At 43.3% G+C, this 21,926-nt stretch overlaps 1 protein-coding gene across 1 annotated transcript; it reads left to right on the forward strand.

Moving 5' to 3' along the window:
- Positions 1 to 3,649: 3,649 nt before the first annotated feature.
- On the forward strand, positions 3,650 to 21,861 carry srprb (SRP receptor subunit beta). Its single transcript, XM_052106520.1, has 9 exons — positions 3,650 to 3,791; positions 3,878 to 3,972; positions 4,039 to 4,116; positions 4,201 to 4,249; positions 4,732 to 4,765; positions 5,660 to 5,701; positions 6,786 to 6,880; positions 21,456 to 21,510; positions 21,655 to 21,861. The coding sequence occupies exons 1-9, from the start codon at positions 3,650 to 3,652 to the stop codon at positions 21,857 to 21,859; spliced, it is 795 nt and encodes a 264-aa protein (XP_051962480.1). The 3' UTR covers positions 21,860 to 21,861.
- Positions 21,862 to 21,926: the final 65 nt, after the last annotated feature.

Below are 21,926 nucleotides of genomic sequence, written 5' to 3' on the forward strand. Positions count from 1 at the left end.
TGGCAGCGGGGGCGTGGTCAAGCGCCCGTCCGGGAGAGAAAAGCGGTAAGGGCGCTCACACCTGGGCTAAATTATGTCTAACACCTGTCTCTAATTGCAGTAGAGCGAGGAGAGCGGATAAAAGGCCAGCAGCCGCAGAGCAGGGGAAGAGAGAGCCCGACACCAAGCCCAGCGAAACGAACTATATAATATTATTGTGTGAAAGTGGAAAAAAGATTAAAGCCTTACTTTTGATGCTGTTTCCTGTCCCTTCCTTAGTGGAAAGTTGTACACTGGTGCCGAAACCCGGGAAGATTATTAGGAACACCTGTCTTCCAAAGGATGGAACAGAATCGCCCCGTAGAGTCCTCCCAGCTGGCGGAAGTCCTCCAGTCCCTCGCTACACTCCATCAGAGCCACCAACAATCCCTGCTTGAGCTCCGGCAAGACCAGGATCGTCGCTTCTTCGAAATCATGCGGGCTCAAGCAGAGGACCGGCACGCCATCCGGAGCCTCCTCAGCCAGGAGCTGAGGTTTACCTGGCTTACCCCGATCTGAGGAAAGCCATCTTGCAACGGGTTGGTCGGAGCCCGGAAGAAAGTCGCCAGCTCTTCCGGGCCTTGAAGCTCGACAAATCCGACCGCCCGTTTGCGTTCGCCCAGCGGCTCCGTGATGCCTGTCGGAGGTGGCTGCTCGCGCGGGACCGCAACGTCGAGGAGCTAGTCGACCAGGTGGTACTGGAGCAGTTTGTCCAGCGTTTGCCCTGGAAGTCGGCCGAGTGGGTCCAGTGCCACCGCCCGGCGTCGCTGGAGGAAGCCGTCCGACTCGCGGAGGACCACATGGCGGCGATTCCCAGGGCGGATGAGCCCTCTCTCTCTGTCTCCCCTTCCCCTGTGTCTTCCCCTGTTTTTTTCCCTCCCCTCTTCCCTCTCGCTCTGCTCTCTCCCCAGGGTCCGTTCCTGCCCCGCAGGCGCTGAGCGTTTGTGAGACCAGCCTCCCGGCCTTGGGAACACCCGCCTAGCCCTTCCCGTCCTTCAGCCGCTCTCCTCCTCAGGTGGGGGCACCCGCCAGCACGGGTGCGGCCGCAGCGCCTGGGCCGGTCTGCTGGAGGTGTGGAGACCGGACCACTTCGGGATCAGTGTCCGCTGATGGAAATAGGGGCAGTGGTGCGGGTCTCCGATGTTCCGCAGGCTGCCCCGATCGGGCTGGAGCGTGCACGATTCGGTAAGAATCCAGGGGGTACATACCAAGCTTTGTTGGATACCGGCTGTAACCAGACCACCATCCACCAACGCTTGGTTCAACCCGGGGCTCTGGGCTCAGCTAAACTGGTGAGGGTGAGGTGTGTGCATGGGGATATTCACAAGTATCCCGTGGTGACTCTGGCGATCAAATTCCGGGGAGAAAAACATAGTGTGGAGGCAGCGGTTAGTTCCCGCCTCACCCATCCACTCACGTAGTGTTGCAGGGGCACTCTTCAAGATAATCTCCCGGGTGGGGATTCCGAAAGAAATCCTCACCGATCAAGGCACGACTTTTATGTCACGGACACTTCGCGAACTTTATGAGCTCTTGGGCATCAAATCGATTCGCACTAGCGTTTACCACCCGCAGACAGATGGCCTAGTGGAACGATTTAATAAAACGAATAAATTCGTACACGATGACGCTAGAAATTGGGATAAGTGGCTAGACCCCCTGTTGTTTGCAGTACGAGAGGTCCCGCAAGCCTCCACCGGGTTCTCCCCGTTTGAGCTGCTGTACGGGCGACGGCCCCGCGGTGTCCTTGACGTCATCCGCGAAGCGTGGGAGGAGGGACCTTCTAATAGTAAAAATGAAATTCAGTTCGTTCTCGATTCTTAGAGCAAAACTCCACACACTGGGGCGACTAACACAGGAGAATTTGCTCCAAGCTCAAGAACGCCAACGCCGGCTGTATAACAGGGGTGCTCGGCTACGGAATTTGCACCGGAGACAAGGTACTCGTATTACTCCCAACATCGAGCTCTAAATTACTCGCCAAGTGGCAAGGACCCTTTGAGGTCACACGACGAGTGGGGATCTCGATTATGAGGTTAAACGTACCGATAGAGGGGCGCGCGTCAAATTTATCACCTCAACCTCCTGAAATTATGGAGGAGGAGGCGGCCTCTGTGACGTTGGCCACGGTAGTTCCGAGAGGGCGGAGCTCGGACCGGAGATAAACAAAAACTACAATCCCAACACTCCGGTTACTTGTGGGGACCAACTCTGCCGCGGCAGCTCACAGAGGTTTCTGAATTACAGAAGGAATTTGCGGACGTATTTTCCCTCTACCGGGCCGTACAAACCTCATACAGCACCACATCGAGACCGAGCCGGGCGCGGTGGTGCGTTGTCGCTCTATCGCTTACCCGAACATAAAAAAAAAATCGTACGGGAAGAATTAGATGCGATGCTGGATATGGCCGTAATAGAGGAATCCCACAGTGATTGGTCCAGCCCGGTTGTTCTTGTTCCCAAGAGTGATGGGTCTGTTCGATTCTGTGTGGATTACAGAAAAGTCAACGCGGTGTCTAAATTTGACGCGTACCCAATGCCCCGGGTTGATGAACTGCTCGATCGGTTAGGTACTGCTCGATTTTATTCGACCTTGGATTTAACAAAGGGTTATTGGCAGATCCCCTTGACACCAATGTCCCGTGAGAAAACAGCCTTCACCACGCCGTTTGGATTACACCAATTCGTGACGCTTCCTTTCGGTTTGTTTTGGGGCACCAGCCACGTTTCAGTGACTCATGGATCGGATCCTCAGTGTTCCGATCACACCTTATTGTGTGAAAGTGGAAAAAAGATTAAAGCCTTACTTTTGATGCTGTTTCCTGTCCCTTCCTTAGTGGAAAGTTGTACAGGAACCATTCTAAATTAGAACAAGAGGAATTGTACTCACTATATACATGTAGCCTAACTGAACACACATGTAGTCAAACATTTATTTTCAGTGTTTTATGTTGAATTGGGATTTTAATCAAATAATTAGTGTATACAGAAGTGTTGAAATTGGAGTAAAACTCCATTATTTCTTTGTCAGTATGAGTAATTCTCTATTTAAACCAAAATAATAATAATTATTATTAAAAGGCAAGCAACAGTAGCTATTGATTACAAAAGCCACCCATTACATCAGTAATACATTGCAAAGACTTTACACTTTCGATTCAGTATTTTTATTCAACATATAATTTGCAGATTCTAGGTATAGTAACTTTAAAACTAAATTGATAATGTGTAATTTGTTTAAATAGATACTTCTTACATTTAACCATTTAACTCACCTTCGTTGCTCATTGTGCCCAATGTCATGCAAAAATAATGGAATTTCTATCGCTTCCAGCTCGTCTGCGATAAAGCAAGCAAACACCACGTGATCTGCCATGACTGACGTAATTGCAGCAAACTACGGGAGCCACAACGTGTCCGGCTTCATATCTCCGTTTGCAGATCCTCCCCGCCTGCACGCGGCAACTCTCGCAGATTGGTTACATCCAGTAGCAGCCGATGTCGAACACACCTGAAGACTGCTGTGAAACGGCACTTGATCTTATGAATATTCATAAGATTCCGCTGTCCGCTGAAGTACACATGTCATCCGCTTCCGCCGTCAATCATCTGCGTGCACTTCTGGAGAAACATGGAAGAGAAGGTTCATTTAGATCTGGAGGATTTCTCCTCAGAGCCGTTTGTGGAGAGTTTCATTAAAGAAATACAGAATCAAGAGGCTGTTTTTCTCATCGGGATATTAGTGGCTTTGGCGGTTGTGATACTTACTATCGGTAAGAAGAAACATCATGACGTGTGCGATGAACACACACGTCAGGAAACATTCATTATATATTTATGATGTATATTGTGTGTTCAGTGTTGTTTGGTCATCTCTGGGGCTCCAGTAAAGTGAGGAATGTCGTGCTGTTGTTGGGACTCTGTGACTCCGGGAAAACTCTGCTCTTCACTCGGGTCAGTTTCAATAAAAACATCATCAAACGTGTCTTGAATTATTAATGATTCGCTGTGTCTCTTCAGTTATTATTAGGGAAGTTTGTAAAAACACAGACGTCCATCACAGACAACAGCGCAACATACAAAAGCAAGAGTGACGGAGTGAGTCATTTAATAACATCTGTTATAACTGTACGTGATGACGTCATCAGACGGTTTATAAAGTGATGGTGGGTGTATGCGCAGGGCAGCAGCTGGACACTTATTGATGTTCCCGGTCATGAAAGTTTAAAGGGTAACTAAACCCTAAACCAACTTTTTTTAGTTAATGATCTGTAAGCATGGGGCTTTATTAGTACTGGTCATTGATTCAAGTAATTATTTTGACATTTGTGTATAAAGTGTTTTAATTCTACAATATATGGTGTAAAAACGTCAGAGTGCTGCCCTCTTCAGGTTGAACGGTGGCTACTGCAGTTGAATTTTCCTATTGGCTGTTGCGGTACTTCGTGACGTAAGCGGTGACAGCTGACGTAAGCAGGTTCCAGCTCACCATGCCAGATTCATGTACATGTCGTCTTGCGACCGTGTGAGGAATAATAATAACAGCAGCTGTCAGTTAATCCGTCACTACGAGTCTCAGGTGCCCCCCGCTCAGCCCCGCACTCGGTTCGTTCCCTCTATCCCCGCCGGGGTCTGCCCACTTTTCCAGCATTTTCAAATATTTCTAGTGGGTGGAGTCAGACTCTGAGCAGGTGTTTAGTTACCCTTTAAGAGTTCAGATTGTGGAGAAATACAAGACTGTGACACGGTGAGTGACATTGAACTGTGACTGATTGTGTGTGTTTGTGTGTTGTCTCAGTGCTGTTGTGTACATGTGACTGTTTGTGTGTTGTGTCAGTGCTGTTGTGTACATGTGACTGTTTGTGTGTTGTGTCAGTGCTGTTGTGTACATGCGACTGTTTGTGTGTCAGTGCGGTTGTGTACATGTGACTGACTATGTGTGTTTGTGTACATGCTACTGACTGTGTATGTTTGTGTACATGCGACTGTTTGTGTGTCAGTGCGGTTGTGTACATGCGACTGACTATGTGTGTTTGTGTACATGCTACTGACTGTGTGTGTTTGTGTACATGCGACTGTTTGTGTCAGTGCGGTTGTGTACATGCGACTGGTTGTGTACATGCGACTGATTGTGTGTCAGTGCGGTTGTGCGCACGTGACTGACTGTGTGTGTTGTGTGTCAGTGATGTTGTATACATGTGACTGTGTGTTTGTGTACATGCGACTGTTTGTGTGTTGTGTCAGTGCAGTTGTGTACATGTGACTGTTTGTGTGCGGTTGTGTACATGTGACTGATTGTGTGTGTTTGTGTACATGCGACTGATTGTGTGTCAGTGCGGTTGTGCGCACGTGACTGATTGTGTGTGTTGTGTGTCAGTGATGTTGTATACATGTGACTGATTGTGTGTGTTTGTGTACATGCGACTGTTTGTGTGGTGTCAGTGCAGTTGTGTACATGTGACTGATTGTGTGTTGTGTCAGTGCAGTTGTGTACATGCGACTGATTGTGTGTTGTGTCAGTGCAGTTGTGTATGCGACTGTTTGTGTGTTGTGTCAGTGCAGTTGTGTACATGCGACTGTTTGTGTGTTGTGTCAGTGCAGTTGTGTACATGTGACTGATTGTGTGTTTGTGTGTTGTCAGAGCTGTTGTGTTTGTGGTGGACAGCAGCATCTTTCAAAAGGACGTCAGAGACAGAGTTTCCGCTAGAAAAAAATGGTGCCGGTCAAAGTGACCGGCAGAGGTTTCGTTTTACGGACATTTTGATGATATGCCGGTCAAATATATCGCCTCTTAATTAGTCAAGTTGAGGAAAACTGGAGGCAGTCTAACTTAAAAAATGACATAATCAGGCCGTATAGAATGCAACATATTATTATTAGCTTAACTTTCAAATAGACGGAAAAAAAAAACGTGAACGTCCGATTGGCGTCAATCAACGCCAATTGTTTTTTACTGTGGTTTCACACACATTCACTTTTTGAAACATTGAGGCACGGATGTACCTAATACAAATAAATAAAACATCTCCAGTTAACTAGCAGATCATTCATTTAGTCCGTTATTAAATAAGAGATCTAGCACTAAAATCTGTTGTTTTTGAAATCAAGCTGAGCGCTCGTGTCCGCTGCTATCAGTTGCATGGACGACGCGCTGCGCGAGTTGCGCAATCTTCACTAGGACGCGCGTTTCAATCTATCGCCGTTGCGGAGACTCTCTATTAATTCCGGTGAAATCACAAAATAAAATGCACACAAACGTGTCCCTGCTTGATGTAGACTGAAACCATGCACTGATGAACATAGGCTATTCAGTTTTGATGATAGAGAAAAAAAACTGCACGAATGCGCGGATTAGAAGCACTGATCTATCTATAATGAGATGTTCCTGATTCACCATCGTCTGGCCTCTGAAAAAGCTTTTAAAGCTAGTCTGCCTGGGCCTGGCCATATTTGAAACGTCTCACTCAATCGTTCGTTGTTTAGGTCTATATTGCAGCCGTTTTAGGCGTGCGCTTTATTTGAAATGCAGCATGCGATGTTGTTTCATAACTTTCAAACGATAGAGCCTGTTCCTTTATAACATAGCAAGAGATCGGTGTATTTTTGCTTTATACATTTTAGGCTTATTCTCAAATTCAGATTGTGTTAGGGGGACGGGATTATTAGGCAATTTTAATCGGACAATTTGACCGGAGAGATTTAGTTTTGTCGGACATTTCATTTTTTTACCGGCCAATGTCCGGTAATTACCGGACAACGGAAACCCTGGTCAGAGATGTGGCCGAGTTCCTCTATTTCATCCTCACAGACGCTCTTCTGGCCAAAAATAATCCCACACTTCTGATCGCCTGCAACAAACAAGGTGATTATTTCATTAATACACACTCATCTTGATGTGATAGAAATATTCATGCACCAATGACAAAATCAGTCCGACATGTCACGGTTTCTGATGTAACTGAGTTTTAAATGGTAAATGGTCTGCACTTATATAGCGCCTTTTTAACCTTAATGGTATTCAAAGCGATTTACACTGTGTCTCATTCACCCATTCATACACCAATGGTGTCAGAGCTGCATGCAAGGTGCTAGCCTGCCATTGGGAGCAACTTGGGGTTCAGTGTCTTGCCCAAGGACACTTCAGCATGTGGAGTCATGTGGGCCGGGATTCAAACCACCAACCCTGTGATTAGTGGCCGACTCGCTCTACCACCTGAGCCACAGCCGCTGTTAAAACTATGACTGTTTTGGCACTCAGTTTTTTACAAGTCCTGACATTTAATCGTAGAAAACATTCCCTGTCTTAGGTCAGTTCGGATCACAACTTTATTTTAAGAATGTGAAATGTCAGAATAGTAGTCGAGAGAATAATTTATTTCAGCTTTTATTTCTTTCATCACATTCAGAAGTTTACACACACTTTGTTAGTATTTGGTAGCACTGCCTTTAAATTATTTAACTTGGGTCAAATATTTTGGGTTTTCTTCAACAAGCTTCTCACAAGAAGTTGCTGGAATTTTGTCACATTCCTCCAGACAGAACTGGTGTAACTGAGTCAGGTTTGTAGGCCTCCTTGATCACACATGCTGTTTCAGTTCTGCCCAAAAGATGGACCAATGAAGAAGAGCTGGAACTACAAGCCTGCTTTGACTGCACTGATTGGAGTGTTTCTGAAGATGGTTTTTCCAGGTAAGGATTGAACTGCTTCCCCAAGTGGAGGAGTTTAAGTATCTCGGGATCTTGTTCACAAGTGGGGGAAAGTTGGAGCATGAGATCGACAGGTGGATCGGTGCAGCGTCTGCATAAATGCAGTTGCTGTACCGGACTGTGATGGTGAAGGAGCTGAGCCTGAAGACAAATCTCTCAATTTACCTGTCAGTGTATGTTCCAGTCCTCACCTATGTTCATGAGCTTTGGGTACTGACCGAAATAATATGATTGCTACAAGTGACAGGGCTCACTCTAAGAGAGAGGGTGCGAAGCGCTGACATGAGTAGAACTGCTGCTCATCTGCGTTGAAAGGAGCCAGTTGAGGTGGTTCTGGCATCTGAATAGGATGCCTCTTGGATGCCTTCCTGCAGTGGTGTTTCGGGCATGTCACATGGAAGGATTACATCTCTCAGCTGGCCTGAAAACACCTTGGGATCCCCCAGGATGAGCTGGAGGATGTGGCTTAGGAAAAGGACGTATGTGTTACTTTGCTTATTCTGCTGCCACCTCGACCCAGTCCTTGTTAAGTGGTCAAAAATGGATGGCTGGATGAACCATAAAATAGTTCTTTAGTTGGGTACAACAGGGCTAAATTGTCCCGTGTGGTAAAAGACTCCTTTGATTTTATTTACTTCTACTTCTAACTGTCCAATATGAAAGGTGAAAGGATAGTATTTTATGTTAAAAAGGAAGAAATGTTTAACCCTTTTCTGAACTGTTTATTTGAACCTTTATTGACTCGTACAACTTTTTTTATTATACACATTTTATTTGTACTTAATCCAATTGGAATAAAATTCCTTGAATTTGTTCACAAATGGTATCTGAAAACGCACAAAGGTTTTTAACAATTTTCTTTATATTTAATTGTTTTTATTTGGAAATGACTGGTTCTTAAACGTTCTTGGCCCAGGAACCAAATTAGAAATGTTACAAAACCGCACAATATGCTGTATGTTCTATCCTGTAATTTATTAACTTTTTTTATAACTACAACAATTGTGATATAGAAAGAGTCTTATAGAAATCATTATTATACTTTCACAGACTCTAAAAAAAATGTTAACATTTCAAACATGCACACAAACATGCACTCTCTCAATCTGTAGAAATAAAGAAAAAAATATTTTGATAATGATCAAATCAGTTGCATTCATTTTTAACTGGAAAGCATCATATTTTGTAGTCCCTATAAACATGTACCATGACAACCATAGTTCTGCCAAAAAATACCACCGTTACTACAGGTATTGTTAATAAAAAAAAAAATTGAGTCATGTGGTGCCATGCAAGGGTCGGACGTGTGATCGGCGAGCTCTGCACACTTTGCTAGTTTTTAATTATTTTTGTGTCTTAAACTAGTGATATTCGATACGTCCTGCTAAATAACTGTTATAGGAAGAAAACATGGCAAATAATTCTAAATCCTCGGGCTCTGGAGACATTAAAAGACACTTACGTGCTCATGCTGAAACCTCCAGAAAGGCCCGTAGACAAGGGACTCGGTTTGGACAGTGTGGTGGGAGAAATTTAACTGCAACTGTCGAGCATGTGATGCTGGCAAAGGTTGCGGTGGACTTGGAGGATCTTGCAGTAATATGACGATCGATAACTGCCATGGAGACGAAATTCTCTGAGGTGGTTACAAGAATCAGATCGATTATCTGGAGTCATTGGAGAGGGAATTGGCTGCTAATCCGCTAGTGACCAAAGTAGATTTGCAGCGTGTTTGGGAAAAGCTGGAATCGTAATCGGTGAAACAACATCAGAATTGTTGGAATTCCTGAGCATGAGGAAGGCCGAGATATGGTGAAATTCCTATACAAGCTCTTCCCGAGTCTGCTCGACATAACCGGCCATAAGATGGAAATCGAGCGAGTTCGGATGTCCGCTGAGGAAGACAGGCCCGACCAAATTTCTGAGATCATCCAATAAAGATCTTGTGTTACATGAGGCGAGGAGCAAAGGAAAGCTTTCTTGGAAAAACTACAAAATGTTCTTGTTCCCAGACTTTGAATCTATCATGTTTCTCTCATCGAATTTGCATAGAATGCAAGAAACTCTTACATCAACGGAAGGTGTCTGTTGCACTGATGTTTCTGGCCAAATTGAGAATAGATACTAAGAATGGCCGCAAAATATTTACATGCCCACAGCAAGTATTGTCTTTCATAGAGACAATGAGTGAGTAAGCCATTTGGTGAGTTTCATGTAACAGCTGAGTGGATTGACTCGCTTAATATACACTCGACTGTCTGAGGAGCCTGAGCGCCATTTTGTTTCTGTTTGTCCTGGAGAATAGATACTAAGAATGGCCGCAAAATATTTACATGCCTGCAACAAACATTGTCTTTCATAAAAACAGTGGACTGAGGAAGTCGTGGTGTTTTTCTCTCGTTGCAGCCAAGAGAGCCTGACTCACTGAACATTCACTTGACCGTCCGAGGAAACTGTGCACCTTTTTTGTGCTGGTTCCACCTAGTGGCTGGAGTTTGTTTTGTATAGTAACACTCCTTCAAGAAACTCTTGTGCTGACGGAGGGTTGCTTTTGCACTGTTCCATGTTAAGAATAGATGCTGTGGATGGCCGCAAAATATTTGCATGTCCCCAACGGGCGATATCCGAGACAATGGAGTCATTGTGTGATACTCACTTTGTAGCCGAACGGACCGAATCACTGAACAAGGCCTTGATTGTCCAAGGAAACGGTGCACCTTTTTGTTTCATGTTGTGCTGGTTCCACTAGCAGCTGAAGCTTGTTTTGTGGAGGAACACACCTTCAGGACAGTTATGTGGATGAATCTACACCTTCTTTGTGTTTATTATACCTATTGGCTGGAGTTTGTTTTATAGATTTACCTTTTTGTTATGTAATTCTATCTCACATAATTTGTCTAGAAACACTGGACTTGAGTAATCTGACGGCAAAGTTGTCATGGGGACTCTCATAGGCGTACATGGACCGTTTGAGTTTAGAGGGATGGTCATGCGCAGGGTTCATGCACACTTTTTTTCTGTTTGTTTGGTTCTGGGGGAAGTTCAGTGTTTGATTGTTGCACTAGTGTTGGAATGTGTTCTTTATAATTTCACTTTTACACACAATCCCCTCTAGCAACAGTGACTCTTCACAGGATGTGTACAAATCTTGGTCTTGCAGATATTTAGACTTTTGAACCCATCTGGTAGAGACTATACTTTCTTTTCATCAGTCCATAAGATTTATTCTAGAATAGATTTTTTTTAATTATATCTAAGTCCCTCATTTCATCTGTTGTTGATTGCTCAATTGGAAACATTTTAGTCTCAGATCACGCCCTGATGAATTTAGAGATGTTGCCACATACAGAGAAAAATAAATCATATAGTTGGAACTTTAATGGATCCCTATTGCAAAATCCTGAATTCCAACAGATATTAAAAGCTGAAATCAGTGTTTATATGGAGGCCAACTGGTCCTCAGAATCCTCTGTGGGTGTGGCTTGGGAGGTACTTAAGGCGGTTCTTAGGGGTCGGATCATACAGTGTGCCTCATTCAGCAAAAAATTCAAAGCACGAGAACTCGTGGAGTTGGAAGGGAATATTAAAGTGCAGAGGCAGAGCTGAAGTACCAAAGGTCATCTGATGGCCTCAGAGAATTGACCTGAATGTAATACAGATATAATATTATTTTGTCATTGAAGGTGGATTTTTGGCTATTTGGGGCAAGACAGTCATACTTTGAGTCAGACGACAAAGCAGGGAAGCTTTTGGCTAGATATATAAAGCAGAGTCTTTTTTTACCATTCCCTCTGTGAAATCTGCTGGTGGGTAAATATTTACCTCGGGCAACTGATATTAATAAAGCTTTTAAAGAATTCTATCTTGATCTCTATTGTTCCACATCTTTGTCTACTGACGAAGATATTAGAAACATTGTGAAACAATTAAATCTCCCTAAACTGACGACTGAGCAAAAAATTATCTTTATTCTAAGATAACCTTGGAGGAGCTTGGCGAGATAATGAAGGTCTTGTCTATAGAATGAATGCTTCCACCAATCATGACACAAGTCCGGATCAGTCTGATTCTTTAAAACAGGGGTCCCCAAACTACGGCCCGCGGGCCGAATACGGCCCGCCCCCACATTTGGACCGGCCCTCTGAACAATGCCATGCAGAGAAATATTTTTACAATTTAATTTTAAATATGTTTTAATCATATCATATTTGTATTTGATAATACATATTGGCTTTCAAAATAAAATTTCCCTTAGTTATAATTATTAAAGTAGCCAAATTATTTGTTAGATTCACCCGGATTAACGTTCCATCGTGATCGAGTGGGTGCACGCGATCCAGCAAGAAAATTTAATGTGACAACAAAATGGCCAAACGGTTGGGAAAGAGAAAAGTTGATTCAGAATGCAGGGTATTTAACCAAAAGTGGACAAGTGATTATTTTTTTGTTCAATGCAAAGAAATGGCTGTTTGCCTCATCTGTCAAGAAACAGTCTCCGTGTTCAAAGAATACAATCTGCGCCGACACTATGAAACCCGCCACAGAGACAAGTATCGCGAGTTTACAAGGCCAAATGAGAGCAGACAAAGTGTCGAAGCTAAAAAGTGGACTATCTGCTCAGCAAAATACGTTTGTATGGCAAACCCAGTTGAACCAGTCATCCATTCGAGCTAGCTTTCAGGTAGCTAAACTGATTGCAACCTGCGGTAGGCCATTCAGTGATGGTGAGTTCGTAAAGAAATGTATGAATGCTGTTGCGGAGGAGGTGTGCCCGATAAGAAAGACGTCTTAAATGCGGTGAGTCTGTCCGCAAGTACAATCACCAGACGAATTGAAGAAATGGGGTATAATATGCCCAGCTGAAGGAAAAAGTGAAAGAATTAGATTTTTTTGCATTAGCGCTGGATGAAAGTAATGACGTGCAGGACACGGCACAGCTGCTCATTTTTCTTCGCGGAGTTAGCTCAAACTTTGAAGTGTCCAAGGAGCTGGCAGCCCTAAAAACTCTCAAAGGTACTACGACAGGGGAGGATATTTTTGGTAGTGTGCCAAACGATAGAAGAGTTGGATCTAGACTGGTCTAAGCTGGCCAGCATCACGACTGACGGAGCTCCTAGTATGGTTGGCGCGTCAAGGGGACATAGTTCACACTGATTAGCCTAATACGCATGAGTAAGTAAATAATTTGATTTCAATAGCAATGAATATGAAAAAATGTCATTACGATAGTAATAATGCTCTTTTAATAGGCTATAAATCACTTGATATGTATGGTGCATAAATAATAAATTAATCTAGCATTAGGAGGCATAATACTGTAAATCCATTTAAAATCATAATAAAATCTCCACAATAAATCACTCCGGCCCATGCCATTTTCTGTTAGACTACGGCCCTCCATTATAGAAAGGAAAAATGATGTGGTCCTCATAGAAAAAAGTTTGGGGACCCCTGCTTTAAAAGGACAAAGATCCAAGCGAGTGTAAGAGTTATTTTCCAATTTCCCTGATCCAGCTAGAAGTTAAAATATTGTCAAACATGTTGGCTAACTGATTAAGTTATGACATCTCTTATACATATAGATCAGGTGGGGTTTATTCAGGCCACAGCTCTTCTGATAACATCAATATCATGTGGTCAGTGGCGAATGATCAGACTCTGGTCGCAGCCATCTCACTTGATGCAGAAAAGGCATTTGATATGGTAGAATGGGATTATCTTTTTAAGATTTTGGAAATATACGATTTCAGGAATACTTTTATTGGATAGATACATTTACTTTATAGAATCCCTGTAGCAGCGGTACAAACAAATTGATTAATTTCAGATAATTTTACTCTGGATAGGGACACCGGCAGGGTTGCCCTCTTTCCCCATTATTGTTCTGTCTAGGGCCACAACTAACAATTATTTTGATAATCGATTATTAGAATGACTATTTGACTATTCAGCGATTTATTGCAACGATTAATCATCACCTCTTAAATGATTATTCAGCTTATGCCCTGACACAAAAGGTTGTATTAAACGTGCTTACTAACAATAGAGGGGAAAAAAAAATCATCTTTTAAAAATGCCTCTAAATGACATTGACTGAATTTAAGGAAAAAACACTTTTTATTACATTTAATTCAGTATAGAAATTTACTGCAAAAACTCCTTTTGTATCAAGTGTTTTTGTCTTTTTTTCCATTTAAAATGGCCTAAAAATCCTTAAAACAATATACATTTATTTGAGAAGCAACATATGAGATATATATAGACTTGCTTTAAGAAAATGTTATATGTGTATGTGTTACGGTCCCTTGTCGTCTGCCCCGTGTTTTGTGTCACAATCCCTTGTCATCTGCCCCGTGTTTCGTGTTACGATCCCTTGTCGTCTGCACCGTGTTTCTTGTTTCGATCCCTTGTTGTCTGCCCCGTGTTTTCCGTTTCACCCTTCACCGATCACGTTCCATGTCACGTTTTCCCTGTTGTCTGCCCCGAGTCTCACTGTCCTTGTGTAAACTACACTTCCCGTCTTTCCCGGCCCTTCTCTGCGTTATTGTCCGCACCTGTCTGTTGTTTTGTCATTACCGTGTCTCTTTATTTAAACCCCGCTTTTTCCCCTTCCCTTTGTCGTTCGTTGACGTTTTCACGTTTGCGCTATATCTGTGTATGCTCTTGTTCATGTTCCCTGCAGTTTGCCCTGCTGTTTTTGTTTCCCTCTTGTGTTGCCCGTTCGAGGATTACTCAACCCTTCGTGGATGTTCACTGCCTGCACCCCTTCCTGTGTTTAACCCAGTATTTTAGTCTATGTTTTCCCATCGTGTACCATTCCTTTGTTCCTGTGTTTATTTACTTACTATTTACTTTGTTTAATAAACCGCATTTGGATCCACATTCCCCGTCTGCCTTCTCCTGCTTCACACATCCATAACAGAACGAACGACCCACTATGGATCCAGCGGTTCAACAAGCTAACTATCTACTGCTCTGCCTGAAACAAGAGGACCGACCTGTTGAAGACCACATTCTCGACTTCCTCAATCTGGCGAATGTCTCTGACTTCCTGGACTCAGCCTTGGTGGTCTTCTTCAGGGACAATCTAAACCCTACGCTGAAGGAGCGGTTGCCACAGGCGACGCGCGGCTGGACTCTCCGCGACTTCCTGGAAGCTACCCTACTGGTGTGTGGCTCTCCGTTCACTGTGGGCGTTACAGAGGAGGACCCTACCTCACCATCTACAGTGGAGTATCTTCAGCCATCCCTGGCGCCTCCTGTAACACCAGCCCCACCTGTCAGCGAGCAAACCCCCGTGCCAGTCGCGTTCCTAGAACCCACACGGTCCACTTCGTCTGCCCAGAGGAAGAGAAGACGGGCTTCCGCCTCCCGGCCCACGCCTGCCCCGGTCTGCGAGCCAGAGCCCACGCCTGCCCCGGTCTGTGAGCCTGCGCCCACGCCTGTCACGGTGAGCGAGCCTGCGCCCTCGTCAGCCACGGTCAGCGAGCCTGAGCCCTCGTCAGCCACGGTCAGCGAGCCTGAGCCCAAGCCAGCCACGGCCAGCATGCCTGAAACCATGCCGACCACGAGCAGCGTTCCAGCGTTGCCAGTCTTATCCGCCCGGAGGAAGAGGGGAAAGGAAAAGGTCTCTGCCCTCCAGTCTCCGCCTCCCGCAGCTCCATCCCCAGAACCCCCCGTGGCGCTACCCTCAGCGTCCTGCGAGCCCAAGCTCGCGCATACCACGGTCAACCAGCCAGTGCCCGTCACCTCAGCCGTCAGTGAGCCAGTGCCCGTCGCCTCAGCCGTCAGTGAGCCAGCGCCTGTAGCCTCGACCGCCCCTGAGCCAGTGCCAGTAGCCATGACCGTCCTAGAACCAGCGCCTGTGGCCTTGACCGTCCCAGAGCCAGCTCCAGCAGCCATGACCATCCAAGAGCCAGCGCCAGCAGCCATGACCGTCCAAGCGCCAGAGGCCATGTCCGTCCAAGAGCCAGCGCCAGTGGCCATGTCTGTACAAGCGCCAGCGTCTCTAGAACCTCCCGAGCCTTCCAGGGCCCCTCCCCTCGAGTCTCCCAGGACTCCGCCCCTCGGGTCTCCCAGGGCTCCGTCTCTCGAGCCTTCCAGGACTCCGCCTCTCGAGTCGCCAGGCTGACGGAGAAGGTTAATGAGTTAGAGACTCGCATCCAAACACTAGTGGAGGTCAGTGAGAATGAGAAGCCGGTAGATACTGTTTCGGATGCGAGTAGTACAGAGAGCAACATACTCGCTCATCAAAGAGACACCACTCTCCTGTTCCTGTTAGGGTTTACAATCGATTCTCCTCACTCAGTGATGCACACACAGAGAATCATGTTGAAAGAGCCCTTGTTATTGGCGATTCTATTGTAAGGAACGTGGAAAAGGAGACTCCAACCACTATAGTTAATTGCATTTGTGGGTCAGAGCGTCTGACATCAAATCAAATTTACAATTGTTGGCTAATGCTAAATGTAGATTTTCAAAAAATTTTATCCATTTCAGCACTAAGAATGTCCAGCTTCGCCAGTCGGAGATCACTAAAGATAATGTGCTGTGCGAATTTGCAAAAACTATGTCAGACACTGTAATATGCTCTGGTCCCCTCCCTGCTCATCGTGGTGATGAGGTTTATAGTAGATTAGTGTCACTGAATGGCTGGATGTCTGAGTGGTGTCTGAAGAATAAAATAGGATTTATAAACAATTGGAAGAATTTTTGGGGTAGACCTGACCTGCTAAAGAGAGACGGACTCCATCCCTCCAGGGAAGGTGCCGCACTCCTCTCTAGTAATTTGGCTCATAGTGTTAATAATGATAGTATTTGACTAACTGGGGCCCAGGTCAGGAAGCAGACAAACTGGTTAATCCGAACATCTGCTAGCTGCCTTGAGACAGCACAGGTCACATAAACTGCAACACATAGAGACTGTATCACCTAGATATCACTTCGGTTAAAGAAAATTAAAGAAATAAGCCCTGCACCATGGTACAATGATCACACTCATGCTCTCAAGAGAGCAGCTCGGAAAATGGAGCGCATGTGGAAAAATACAAAATTAGAAGTATTTCTTGGTGCATGGAAGGATAGTGTCTGTAGATACAGACAGGCACTAAAAGCTGCCAGGTCAGCATATTTTAGTAAACTCATAGAAAATAACCACAACAATCCTAGATGTTTATTCAGTACTGTGGCTAAATTGGTTAGGAATAAAGCCTCAACAGAACCAGATATTACGTCGCAGCACAAGAGTAATAATGAATTTCTTTACAGATAAAATTGAAATAATCAGAAATAAAGAAAACAGTGTCTAATAACTTTCCTCACATGCAATTTCAATCCTTCTCTGTCATAGGTCATGAAGAGCTAACAAAACTTATTGAAACATCAAAAACCACAACTTGTTTGTTAGATCCTATACCAACTAAGCTCTTAAAAGAGGTATCTCCTGTAATTTCAGAACCTCTTCTTAATATTATTAACTCCTCGCTATGCTTAGGACATATCCCAAGAAACTTTAAAATGGCAGTTATCAAACAGCTTATTAAGAAGCCACAACTTGATCCTGGAGAACTGGCTAATTATAGACCGATTTCAAATCTCAAAATACATGAAAAGGTAGTGTCCTCCCAACTATGTTCATTTCTAAAGAGAAATAGTATATACGAAGAATTTCAGTCAGTATTTAGAATTCATCACAGTACAGAGACTGCACTTATCAGAGTTACAAATGACTTGCTCTTATCAACTGATCGCGGCTGCATTTCTCTTCTAGTGCTTTTAGATCTTAGTGCTGCATTCGACACGATAGATCACGACATACTCTTGAATAGGCTGGAGAATTATGTTGGAATTTGTGGAGTTGCATTAGCATGATTTAGGTCGTATTTAGCAGACGGCTACCACTTTTTCTATGTAAATGAGGAATTGTCAAACCAAAGAAAAGTAAAATATGGAGTGCCACAGGGATCAGTTTTAGGGCCTCTGCTTTTCTCCATCTATATGCATCCCCTGGGAGATTGTGGCAGGAATCGTGGAATAAGTTTCCAATGTTATGCTGACGATACACAACTTTATATTTCTTCAAAACTTCATGAAATTTCACAATTCTTGAAATTAGCAGAGTGTATCAATGAAATAAATGGTTGGATGGCCAGAAATGTCCTTCTACTCAATTCTGACAAAACAGAGGTACTAATTATTGGACCAAAAAAACTCTAAAAATAAGCCAATATAATATAATTTTACTCTCGATGGATGTACCATTACATCATCTTCAACAGCGAAGAACTTAGGTGTTATATTTGATACCAATCTGTCCTTTGAAAATCAAATTACTAATATTTGTAGAACGGCATTCTTCCACCTCAGAAATATTGCTAAATTACGGCACATGCTCTCTGTTGCTGATGCCGAAAAACTAATTCATGCGTTCATGACCTCAAGACTAGATTATTGTAATGCATTACTGGGAGGATGTCCAGCAAGATCAATAAATAAACTTCAATTGGTTCAAAATGCAGCTGCCAGAGTGCTAACGAGAACCAAGAAATATGATCATATTAGCCCCATTTTATCATTGTTACATTGGCTACCTGTTAAATTCCATATTAATTTAAAAATTCTGTTAACTACATACAAAGATTTGAATGGTCTAGCTCCGCAATACTTAAGTGACCTTCTACCATATTCCATCACGTTCATTACGATCGCAAAATTCTGGCCTGCTAATAGTTCCTAGAATATCAAAATCCACAAAAGGAGGAAGATCCTTTTCATATTTGGCTCCTAAACTATGGAATAGTCTCCCTAACACTGTTTGAGATGCAGACACACGCCCTCAGTTTAATTCTAGACTAAAGATTCGTCTATTTAGCCAGATATACACCTAATTTATCCTCCAACCCACAATTAGTCTGCTTTAGTTGGGTCTGCCGGAACCAGAAACATTGAGCATGATCTCTAACTCTGCAATAAATGTAATGGCATCTATGCTTACATCTTTTTATTTGTTTCCCTGTCTCAACCTCGGCACTCCTATCCTGAGGTCACCAGAACCGGCTGGATCCAGCACCATTCCTGCTTCGTGTTGGACGCCACTGCTACGTGTTGCTGAATGATGATGACTAAATGCAGCCGGTGCCAGCCAAACATCACTTCAGTCTATTATGATGGACTTCAGAGGATGAAGTGATGCTAACTCCAACCATAAGACATGGGATACTTCATATGCCATTGTCTGAACCTTGGATTTAGGATGGACCACACCAAACCTCACCGAAATTGCCGGCCAAGTTAAACTGCGTTTCACATCCCTGATCTCTGCCTGCATCACCTCGGTCTATTGATGGACTACGATCTTGAAATGGAATGCATAGACTAACAATTGCCAACAAAAGCCTTCATCAGCCAATTAACAAGGACAATTGCATCTATGTGAACTTCTGCAGTTAATCCAGGATGGATGTCAAAGACATTGGTCATTAATCTTACATTTCATACACAATGTTTAAACACTGTCCCTTAACACTTACTTAGTTTAATCATTTTAAACCATGACTTTAACTATACATAAGTAATATTTACATTATATTCATGATGTTAGTCAGAGGGGAACTGGTCCCCACAGTGAGTCTGGTTTAGGGTTAGGGTGGGGTTGGTCAGAGGGGAACTGGCCCCCACAGGGAGTCTGGTTTAGGGTTAGGGTGGGGTTAGTCAGAGGGGAACTGGCCCCCACAGTGAGTCTGGTTTAGGGTTAGGGTGGGGTTGGTCAGAGGGGAACTGGCCCCCACAGTGAATCTGGTTTAGGGTTAGGGTGGGGTTGGTCAGAGGGGAACTGGCCCCCACAGTGAGTCTGGTTTAGGGTTAGGGTGGGTTTAGTCAGAGGGGAACTGGCCCCCACAGCGAGTCTGGTTTAGGGTTAGTCAGAGGGGAACTGGCCCTCACAGTGAGTCTGGTTTCTCACAAGGTTATGTTTCTCCATTAATCAACATCTTATGGAGTTTTGTGTTCCTTGCCACAGTCGCCTTCAGCTGCTCACTGGGGTTATTAATACAATTATTATTTAATTAATTCTTTTTAAACACGATTAACAATCGTATTTTATCTAATTACACAATGATGACTCATCGACATTATAGACATTCGTTTTATCGTCTGTTAATGCTGCTCTTCTGTAAAGCTCCTTTGAAACGATGTGTGTTGTGAAAGGCACTATACAAATAAAAATAACTTGACATCCACTTCCTTTCTACACGGAGGTCTCCTTACATAAATTAACATTACCTGCTAGCCAATAAAAGCTTTTCCCAGAGTGATAACAGAACTGGGTGATAACTCGTGGAGATTATGACCTGATTACCTAACTCCTGTTAGTGCAATTGTGTTTGTTCAAAGACAGCAAAGGGGACATTAGAGGCCAAAACTCAGGATTGTATATTTGTGCATGATGTGGCACTCAAATTGGGCAGTAGAGAGTTTATCTTCCACTGAGATCTAGTATACATGTGTTTGTCAGAGGTCACAACATGTGATCGGTGTCTGTCTCTAAAATAAACAGTTTGGCTATAAAAAAAAAAAATTATTATAATAATAATAAAGAAGAAAAACAAACTTGATGGGAACTTTTTGGTCAGGGAAAGATTTTTGTAAGAAAAATTCTCGAGACCAGTTTCAAAGTCAAAAGTAGGTTATATTTATTTTTGCAAAAAGGAGCAGTAACAGAGAAACACTATGCAGTTGTCTCACTGAAGTGCACCTCTCTAAGATGGATTATTTATACACAGAAAAACAGGAGTGGCTTCAAGCAACCATTTAAATATATCTTATAGTTTTGCAAGTGCTTCTGCAAGACAACAGTTTGTGGAAGTAGGTCTTAGACTTTTTCCATCCCCAATGAAGTTCAGGGCTGTTATCTTCCTCATACCCTGGGTGCCATAGAGTTCATCATTTTTGGAACATAGTGTCTTTTTCTTTAACCCAATTCATTTCAGTTACATGAATGACTTTCTATCAATTTTGCAAGCGTTTTACAGCGATATGAATTTCAGATTTTATGGTATTTTGGCAGAAAATATTGGTTGCATGGTAAAAGTTTCATGCATTTGTGAATAATAATTTGAACAGAACAGATAATATCAATGAATTAGTATCACGCTGACCATTATACGTCATACTGAACTGATGTCTTTCTATTTATGAAGGACTGGACAATGAAAAAACAGTACAGAGCGATTGTAAGCAACTTATGTCACTTTGATAGAAAGTCCTTGCATATTTATAGCTTATCTTCACCAGTTCTTAATTATTTTTCTGACTTGGACTTTTCGTCTTGTTCTGACGGAATCTTCGTAGCTTTCTCTTGACCTGCAGGTGCCGTGTGAGGAGATTCTTATTAAGAGCGACTCAATACCTTGAAGTTGCCCACCTGACACTTTGTTGGTGCTCCTTGCCCTTTCACATAATTACTTAAAAAGAAGTTAATAAAAGATAGAATGCAATATCTTGTGATTAATATATGCAGTATGAGAATATTTAGAAATAATCTTAGTGGGATGGTCATTTTTGACTGTGAACACAAAAGGTGTTAGCACAAAACAAGGATTAAATAAGCATTATCTTTAAAATGTTCAATCTCTACATTTTGTGAATAATTCCTTTAGTTGCACCCTACTTTAAAGAGATTTCACTGAAAGTGTTTGTGTGTTTCTGAAGGACAGGTTTGTCTTTTCTTGTAGATATCACGATGGCAAAATCAGCTAAATTAATTCAGCAGCAGTTGGAGAAGGAACTGTGAGTATTCACTTATTGTTTCTTTCACAATTATAATAATGTTATTCCTTATTAAAAACATAGACAAAGAAAAATGGACAACAGACCAGATAACCAAAAAGGTAATGCACATTGTGTTTAATTATGTGATAATTGTTGTGACAGGAACACTCTGCGTCTGACGCGCTCCGCTGCGCTCTCCGCTCAGGACGGGGCCGTCACAGGATCCGTGTATCTGGGGAAGAAGGGCAAAGACTTTGACTTCTCTCAGTTGCCCAATCGTGTGGAGTTTATTGAGTGCAGCGCTCGAGGATGCAAAGCTGAAGATGGAGATATTGATGCTCTGGAGAAATGTCTAGCCAAACTCTGAGGAACTGGAATTTAATTAATCCGCCTCATCACATGAAACCAATTGGTAGTAATTTCTTATTGCAAGA

Source organism: Xyrauchen texanus, chromosome 36 (genome assembly GCF_025860055.1).
Source record: "Xyrauchen texanus isolate HMW12.3.18 chromosome 36, RBS_HiC_50CHRs, whole genome shotgun sequence".
In the NCBI taxonomy this organism is placed as follows: domain Eukaryota; kingdom Metazoa; phylum Chordata; class Actinopteri; order Cypriniformes; family Catostomidae; genus Xyrauchen; species Xyrauchen texanus.

Excerpts from the sequence above, each read along its gene's own strand:
- srprb (XM_052106520.1), top strand. The coding sequence starts at position 3,650 with ATGGAAGAGAAGGTTCATTTAGATCTGGAGGATTTCTCCTCAGAGCCG. Across the intron at positions 4,766-5,659 it reads AAATACAAGACTGTGACACG|AGCTGTTGTGTTTGTGGTGG; the intron begins GTGAGTGACATT and ends GTGTGTTGTCAG. Across the intron at positions 6,881-21,455 it reads GATCGCCTGCAACAAACAAG|ATATCACGATGGCAAAATCA; the intron begins GTGATTATTTCA and ends CTTTTCTTGTAG.